The sequence below is a fragment of the Astatotilapia calliptera genome, chromosome 10, assembly GCF_900246225.1.
Source record: "Astatotilapia calliptera chromosome 10, fAstCal1.2, whole genome shotgun sequence".
In the NCBI taxonomy this organism is placed as follows: domain Eukaryota; kingdom Metazoa; phylum Chordata; class Actinopteri; order Cichliformes; family Cichlidae; genus Astatotilapia; species Astatotilapia calliptera.
Window position 1 is genome coordinate 16698202 of NC_039311.1, and position 9232 is coordinate 16707433.

The 9232-nt window shown below is 39.6% G+C and overlaps 1 protein-coding gene across 1 annotated transcript; it reads right to left on the bottom strand.

The window, feature by feature from the left end:
- Positions 1-312: 312 nt before the first annotated feature.
- trim47 (tripartite motif containing 47) lies at positions 313-9232 on the bottom strand. Its single transcript, XM_026181445.1, has 8 exons — positions 8981-9232; positions 8395-8606; positions 5073-5118; positions 4816-4911; positions 2644-2868; positions 1677-1699; positions 1477-1598; positions 313-1024 (listed from the first exon to the last, which is right to left on the bottom strand). The coding sequence occupies exons 1-8, from the start codon at positions 9161-9163 to the stop codon at positions 495-497; spliced, it is 1437 nt and encodes a 478-aa protein (XP_026037230.1). The 5' UTR covers positions 9164-9232; the 3' UTR covers positions 313-494.

Here is a 9232-nt window from a genome sequence, read left to right on the forward strand (position 1 = left end):
ACAATATGGACAAAATTGAGTGTTCAGTCTCATATTGATGAGGGAATGTAGCATGATAACAACAGACAGTCAAACTATACCAGACAATGCTTCACCACTGACCCTTCTAAGAGTGAGCTTTTATAGTAGTAGAAGTATGGCATAGTTGTTGCTAACGGGATAACAGCACTGAATATGCTCGGAACAACAAGAGCATCCGAGGCATCTGCAACCCAGCAGACACAGTGATGAATAGCAAAGCACTTCTCCAAACCCCCAGCCAAAGGAGGTGGTATGAGCCTACAGTGTGTGTCCAAGTTGAAAACTACCAAATTTGTGTACACCTGGTACTTTTTATTCAATGTAAAATGTACTTTCTAAAAACCAGTAAGACAACTCAAAAGCATACATGACTTCAAGGGTCAACATCAGCCTATCACTCCAGCCTGATCTATGAGATAAAGCCTTGCCAACAGGCAGAAATGAACACGCAGGCGTTAAACTTGTTTAAACTCTCAGTAATAGTGGCATATTTGCAGTCTGCTGCCTGGGTCATTTTTCCCTGGGCTGAAGAAAGGGTAGACAGGCTCCTCAAAGCAGGTGTCAAACATGTACAGCCTCTTCATTGTTACAGCATCATAGAAGCTAAGACGCCCGTTGTCATAGTCCAGGTACACACCCACGCGAGGAGAATTCCAGTAGTCGGCAACTGGAATGCGTCCGTCCTCCCCATTGGCGTACAGCCGGTCCTGCAGGCACAGGCTCCAGTATCCTGCGGAGGGTGTGAGGCTGACAAAGCCCTTCCTGTTGCTGCACTCTGTGGTCACTCCCAGGTACCACACACCTTTGTCCCTCACATCCACCTCCCAGTAGTGCTGGCCACTAGCATACTGGGCTGTGGAGAGGACGCCACAGAACCGATTGAAGCGGGCAGGCAGGTCTGGCTCCTGGCTGCGGACACGGCCCTCCTCCACTTTGGTGTCAAAGTCCGAGATAAGCAGGTTCGGGTGAGCGGTGTCTGGGTCCAAGGTGAGGTTCTGGGGCACTATGGAGACGCCATGACAGATTAAATCACATTAGTCTTAAGCTGACCTGATACTACATTTTTAAAAGAGCAGACTTGGTAGACAAACTGCCTGCTGAAATTGATATTTTTTTTATATTGTCATTTGTGCTTAGAAATATAATCATTTGTATGCTGATAAAAATCATATCCTTATTAGGACTGATAAAAGTCTGTGTGCAGAAAAAAAAAGGTAGATTAGTTGACTATCAAAAAGAATCATTAATTGCAGCCCTATTAGACAGTAACCCGTTTCAAAAAGAAAGCATGCAGAAAAGTTAACCTGCATTACTGCAGTTTCTTTAGAGACTTTAATATATTCACCATCCAGCAAGCTTTAGGCTGAAAATGCCCAACCTCATGCCTAAAAATCTGTCTTACAGTTCAAATATAGCATCTCTTAAGCACTAACAGTACATGATTCTTCAACTTACTGGTGTGCAGCACGTGCATCATCTTTTTCCACATGATGAGCTGAAAGGGCCCTGAGAAGTCTGTAAATTCTGTCGGACAGTTAACCGGCTCCAAAGAGGTGAAAGGCTTGCACTGTACAACTCTGCAGAAGAAACATGGAAATTAACATGCTGGGTTTTTGTAAAGCATTTTTGTAATAAATGAACAAAAAGCTACTTACTCATTAAATGTCTCAGCAAGGCTCTGTTGCAGGGGGGGGGGGGGGGGGGAAGAAAAGAAAGAATATACTTAATTTGTGGTTTAATGTATAATTCAAACCCTAACAAACAAGTTTCATAACATTTCTGTTGCTTTGAGCAGCCCCATGTGCCCATATGCCATTTTAAGGACGCTTTGATCCTTAATCCTTAGTGCACAGTGGTAAACTGTCATCAGGGTGTCTGCAGTTTATCACAAATTAATATTTAAAGTCCTTTTATAAGAATATGAAATCAGACCAGTTTCATGACCGTTTGGCTTTGCATGATGAATGGCCACGCAGTATGCTCACATCCACAGCAACTCTGCTTTTAATGGTAATTTGGAGAAGCTTGTCAAAATAAAGAATGTTGGATGATGGCGGCTATTTGCTGGTGGGGTTTTACTTCACGTTTGACTTCCCATGTGATATTTAAATACAACAATTTGGGCTCCTGAGTATCTACAGTAAACAGTATTTAAGGCTACTCTGGTTGACTAGGGGCGTGTTCCTAGGTCTAATTTTATAACTACAACTCTGTGCACCAAATTTTCCCATCGCATTGTTAACCTAAAGACAATGGCTGTGCTTTTATTTCAGCTTTAAAATGTATGATTATCACCCAGTTATAAACAAGCATTTTCACTTTTGCGTACAGTTTAAAAAAAATTAAAATAAAAGGGGGCACGTGTTTGTCATAGGCAGCATGATTGCATTAACACAAAAAGGTAAAGGCAATAGTGCAGCTTTTAACAGAAGAAGCCTGATAAAAAGGAATGTTACAGGCCTGCCAAAGCTGTATTTAAGACAGTCTCATTCTTAAGAATACTGCTTTATCCTTTTTGAAGCAAAAGGGTTTGGGATGGGGAACTCAGCAATAACGTTATCCAACTCTTATGTCATAGCCATGGTCTGACAATTTACAAGTTAAACTTTGAAGTCAACTGACCTCAAAGTTAGTTTTTCCATTGATCTGGCTGTGGATAGCTGCTATAGCTTTGTCCACAGCTGCTGCTTCCGTTTCCACAGTCTTCAAGTTATCATCTATAACAGCCATGGTGGCCACTTCCTCAGCGTCCAGGCTCTCAAGCAGCGAGTCCCTCTCGTCCAGCAAAAACTGGACCAAGGCACCGACGTCTGCTTCAATCTTTTCCTTGAGTCTCTGCTTTTTCAACTAGAGAAAAAGAAAAGTATAAGATAAATGTGTCGCATTCAGTGTTGGGTAAGTTACAATATTAAGTAATTACTTAAAGTATTTAAAATACTTAATTACTGTGTCGGGAAAGTTACTTAATTACTCAATAAGTAATTAAACTAAATACTTCTGTGAAGATTATGAGTAAAACATGTTATTTTATGACCATAGTCAATGTAGTTGAATTATGTTAACAGTTGTAGGACATGTATTATCCTTTAGTTTAGATGGTGTGCTGTGTATGTAGTCTAGTTCTCATTATACTCTTGAGTTAACAGAACATATTCACATATTAGTTTATTAGATAAATTTGCATCACTCTGTATCCTTGATCTGCTGTGAATGTCTCACACTGTGTTCTTGACATGTTTTATTGCTGAATCATGAAGAGAAAGGAGACTCTGAGTCTAGGGCAGAAGAGATAAACCACATTCTATACCCCCACCTTTGCAGGAAGACAGGGAGGCAAGGTCAGGAGCCAGTCTCGCTAAGAAGTAGAAAAACATGTGAAGATGTAGCTTTTATGACTAGGTGGGGCTGTCAGAAGCGATAAAAGTCTGTGAAAATCGCCACCATTTTGAGAGACATGTGCCTAACCCTCTGGCCGCATCTCTCCCGTCCGGACGTCTTAATGCTCTGTGTGTTGAATTGTATGGAAATAAATGATTGTTGATTGAGCATTTATACACCGAGTATTGTCCTTCCTTCAGCCCAAAGATTAAAAGAACTGGGAGATTACAACACTTCTTAAAAACCCTATAAACCTTGAGTGGACAAACAATAGAAATTAAAAAAATAAATAAATAAATAAATAAATAAATAAAATAAAGTTATTATTTAAAGAGTTTAAAGACTGAGACTACAGTACGCAGCGGTAGCATCTCTTCCACAATGTAGCCTGCAATCATTTTTTAAGCTCACCTTCAGATGCTTTCTGTGCTGCTGAAGTAAAATCTAATTTTGCCTGCTTAGCAGGAGTTGCCGCAGTGTTATCCATGGATGATGAACAAGGATCAGTCAGAAGTGTTCGTCTCTGCTCTCGTGTCAGGCGCTTCAGTAGATCACTCCTGGTATTAACAGCGGCTGATTTTTTTTTTTTTTTTTTCCCCCCCCCAGGACATAGCTTACAGCTTACACCTTACTGTAATGTTCTTGTCTGCTTGTTTCAGACGAGTGAAGAGACAGGAATATGTCCATTTCATAAAACAGCCACTCGCTTCAGCCTAGTCCGACATCTTCCGCTTTAGAATACGACTACGCAGCAAACTGGCACGAAATGACGTGCACCTGGACTACAGCGATGTTAAAGCGGCAGAGTTTACTTCTACGTTTAGAAGATAAATTATTGAAATTAAATGATATTCAGCGAGTTTTAATTTTACAATGTAATGCAAGTACATTGTAAGTAACTAATTAAAATACCTAAAAATGAACAGTAATCAGTTACTCTACTTTTTCAGTGGTAAAGTAATTTAATTACAGTAACGCATTATACCCAATGCTGGTCACATTGCAGTTCTAGTGATGCCTACCACAAACAACGACACTGTTGGTTTAAAGTATAAATGACACACGATCTGTGGTTTAAGTCAACTTTTAAATGTGACCATGCATTTCCAAATAATATGGCAGTCATTTGTGCAAACAAGCACGTCAGCCTGAGCAAAGCGTTATAAACAGAACTGAGAATCTGCTAGAGTCATCCTGACAAGGCTCTTACCCCCCAACAAAAAAAACCCAAAATAATATTGACTGACCAGAACTATAATGTTAACATAACTTCAAGACGAATGCTCAAGAAATGCATGTTCAGCAGTCCACTAAAATTTCACCGTGCACAACTGAATGTTTGCATGCAATATGCAAAAAATGGCCACTTGAACACCAAGTTCACAAACAGAGCAAGTAAGAACGGTCATTCCATACCCTCAGTTCACTTTTAGTGAGCTCATCAGCCGTAACAACTTTTACACATTGAGACTTCTGCCAGTTGAGCTCCATTAGCCTCAGTTTCAGTTCCATCTGTAACAAATGTACAGGAAGACATGTAGTCAGGAAAGCAGGGCAACAGTGCAAATATTAGAGATGCAGTAAATAAGAGTCTAGGTTACCAATACATAATAGGAGACTACTTAAAAATAAAAAAAATATAATAATAATAATAATAAGAACACTACTGCTACCTTCATGTCAGTCACAACTTCTGGCACTGGTGCCACATCATGGTGTCTGAAACGAAACACTCAGCATGTTACAGAACAATTTGTTTTAATCAAAAATAAATAAACATTGGACTCACTGTGTCATCTAGAACTTCCTTTCAGACAGATGTTTAGATTGTGTTTCTTACAAATCCCAATGGATTAACTTTCCACAATATAATTATCCAACAGAGCAAATGTTATTTTACACAATTCCTCATCTGAGGATAAAAAAGGAACAAATAAACACAAATCATATGATTGTTTTGCACAGTGTGTCGTTTATAAAGAGTTTCTTGTTGTTTGAATTAACTGGGAAACTGCTATGACAGAAAAATAGCAGTTTTAGAACCTCTCATAGTGAATTAGAATGGTTGAAAGTTTTCAGCGAGTCCTTTTTTAGTTATATGAATAATGTTTAAAAAGTGACTCGTAAATACCTAAGACAGGAACTAGCCACAATCAGTTTTAGGTTTCAGTCATCTTTCACTTTAATCAATGAACATTATTCGTGTCACATCAGGTCTCCGACAGATTACAAAAGTGAAGGCTATGACATCAATATGGAGACAAATTTGCCTCAAGAGGGTTGTAAAAGTGTATGATATGATCCACAAGCATAAACTAAGCTTTACAAATGTGTGCAATGTTGTGTGTAACTTATGGACTCATGAGCATGTGCTTCAATAAATAAAATATAAATACTGATCAGTTATACACAGTCAAGTTGAGCTCACAAATCCAATAAGTTTTCGAAAGGTAAAATTTTCTGTGTACAAATTATTCATCCTGAGGGAAATTGAGGGAAATTGGTGTAGGGTCTGGTGTAATTGAGTGTAGGTCTGTGTCAGTGCATATTTGTGTTCAGCCGAGAGAGAGTGTCCCTTCACCCAGTTAGGCAAAAGTCAACAGTCTTTAGTCGATGCGGGTGGCCTTGGGGTGGGGGAGAGAGTCAGTCTTGTTATCCAAGGAGAATTTTGTTATTCAGCTTTTGCCTTGAGCATCCAGCTGGCGCCAGGAGGGCTGCATGAGATGAAGATGGTAGTTGTTTTGTTTAGTGCGAACAAACTGCTTCCAATTTTGAGACCATCCTCTGCATTAAGTATATGCTCCATATTATGAATACAGATATAGTCGAGGTAAAGTGGAATAAATCCTTTGTTAATCTGAGCATTCTCTAATGAAATCAGGCCAACATTGATATTAGCGTAATTAATTATCCTTAACATTTCAGAATGTGGCAGGCTACTCTGTAGGGTCTGTAATTGTAAATCTGTATTTTCTTGTAAAAGGGATTACCAGCTGTTCTGTTTATTTAGAAAAAAAAACAAAACAAAAAACCCATATGCATGCAATGGAAGGCCAGATGTCCCAGTTTTACACTGGGATTTGAACATAGCTTATATTTGTGGATCTTGTGGAGCAGGGAAATTATTTTACTGCTATTGGTAAATAATCATCATTACTATTGCATTAATAATATAATTTACAGCATTGATATTGTATTCAGAGGTTTAAACAGTGTGTGTGTCTTTCAGAAAGACTAAGTTGCAGGAGTTGACAGGAAGTTGTAGAGAGTTTGCAGAAGTGAAAGCAGAGTAAGTTATTTTGAGGAGCAGGTTAGACGAGGCTATTTGAATTATTAGGTTATTCAAATTGTCTGTTATACTTTTATATTCTTTTAGTAGAAGTTCCACCCCCCCCCCCCCCCACACACACACACACACACACACACCCACACAGAGAGAGAGAATCATCTATAGGTGGAAGTTTAAACAAAAACCATAGTACACATTTGTAAAGCTTATCATGTGGATCATATCATGTGCATTTGGTCAGCTAAAGGCGTGTCCACATAAGCACCAATGCACTCATCCTCGAGTTGTTTATAATAACTTTATTTATAAAACTCTTTTAAACAAAGTTCTGAACAGTTATTTGAAGATAAAGATACTTTTTAAGTTGCTTTTTTGCAGACACTTTGTAGTTGACTAGTAGACTTTCCAGGCTCTGGTTGCCTAGGTACCACCACATGCTCATTGACAAGTTAGCTTATTTTGGATAATCAGCATTTCCTCTACTTAAATGTAGTTAAAGAAATTTGTTTCGCCTACAGTATGACCTGAATTGAGCAACCAAACCCAGAAATGCAGGAGAAAATGATTAACAGTTGTGGCAGAGGGAAGTTTTCCCTATAGAGCTCTAAAAGATGGGAAGTCTTTTAGAACCATAACCAACATGCCCCAGTGCATATTTAAATAAAATGTTTAAAGCACTTTTGCATTGGCTTCACTTTTCAGAGGTACATCCTCTATATAATCTATGTGTGAGCCCCACCCACTTTGTCTGCCCTTGCTATAAGTCGCTTAATGCAGCGGTCCCCAACCCCCGGGCCTCGGACCAGTACCGGTCCGTGAGTCGTTTGGTACCGGGCCGCGAGAGTTGAGGCTCAGGTGTGAAATGTATAGTTTTCAGGGTTTTTAATCTGTTTTCAGCGTTATTTTGTTATCCTGTGTCTTTTCACGTGTTTTATGAATAAATTCTCTTTTTCTGTACCGATACTAGTTTTATTTTGTTGTATTTATCCACGACACCTTAAAGGCCAGTCCATGAAAATATTGTCGGGCATAAACTGGTCCGTGGCACAAAAAAGGTTGGGGACCGCTGGCTTAATGTCTTGCTGAGGTCATTGCACACTGTGTGGCTGCCCCTCCTCAATACTGGTCTCAAACTAAAGTTAATTCACAGATGGACACTCGTACACTAGGCATTCACAATGATGCTTCCAAATTTCGTTGCCTTGTACCTGTGATGTGTGCAATGACCATAAAGTTGAATTCTATTCCAAATGAGTCTTGGGTACATTAGTGCCAAAAACCTCATTCTACAACCCTCCTGGGATCTTACTATGAAATGCAGATATACTGCAGTGCTTCCCAAGCTTGGTGTGGGGTCATAAGCAGCTGCCAGTCATGCTATGGGTCCCAATTTCCAATGATACTGGTTACATTAGTAAATGCTTGAAAGTTATTTAGGCAATACAGGATTGAAAAAACAAAACAAAAACCCCACAAAGCCACAAACTAAAAGTAAAAATGTGAAATTATTCTGCTAATATTAAGGTAATACCATTAAGCATGGCAGACAAAACATAAGATGAAAATGGTGCTTTTTACATCGCCCCCTTATTATTCCTAAAAATCTGGTTCATACTGTCCAGTGTACTAATATCTGTCATTAATAAAATCTTTTCAGGGCACAGAGCTGTGGTGTGATATTTGTAAAGTCAATCATAAAACCCAACCTGTGTGATCTAGATTCCCTGCAGACAACACAGATAGGCCTCTTATCGGTCTGGCAGTAGAGTTTCAGCTCTTCACCATGATGCTCACACTTTTCACCAAATTTCACAGGCTTGGAGGGGGCAGGACAAGCACCCAGGCACTCCAGATCGTCCAGTTTGGCCACCAAGTTCTGCACCAGATAGTTTTTAGTGAAAGTCCTCTTGTTGAACACCTGACGGAATAAAGAAAGAAGCTAAGGACGACTAACCAAGCACAAGGTTGCGTACATCATATCATTTTTGGAGCTAAGCTTTTAACCTGCCAGCTCATGTGTTGACAGGTTGACTATCGTTAGCTAAGGGAAGGAGGAAAAAAAAAAAACCCCAACAACAACAACCAGCTATCCTAGCAACTGCAAAATGCACTGCGTAGGTATCCGTTATTTTAAAAGCAGTAGCCAAACACGCGGTGTTATTTCTCGTAGATATTTATAAAAGAAAAAAAAAGACATTGGAAGAAACACTGGCACCGCCGTGTTATTGTATTTACCTTCAGACGAGGTTCAAAAAAGAAAAACAAAAAGGCGTATATAATGTATTAACTTACCGTTCGGCACTGAGGACACTGATACCCATAGTCTCCGCCATTTTCATCCCAGTGCATACAGATGCAAAAGCGGCAGAAATTATGGCCGCATTTCAGAATAACGGGGTCCTTGAAGAAGTCCAAACAAATAGCACATGTCAGTTCCTTCCTCAGGTCATCTCCAGATGCACCAGCAGTCGCCATGTTTACAAACCAACCAGCAGCGGAGAACTGCCACTGCAGGAAGTGAAGGAAGAGGATGGAGGGAGGGAA

What these genes read in the sequence shown, in the direction of transcription:
- trim47 (XM_026181445.1), bottom strand. Translation starts at nt 9,163, where the DNA reads ATGGCGACTGCTGGTGCATCTGGAGATGACCTGAGGAAGGAACTGACA. An exon ending in AAGTTGTGACTGACATGAAG is followed by an intron (nt 4,912 to 5,072) that starts GTAGCAGTAGTG and finishes CATTTGTTACAG; the next exon opens with ATGGAACTGAAACTGAGGCT. An exon ending in GATGCACGTGCTGCACACCA is followed by an intron (nt 1,025 to 1,476) that starts GTAAGTTGAAGA and finishes GCGTCTCCATAG; the next exon opens with TGCCCCAGAACCTCACCTTG.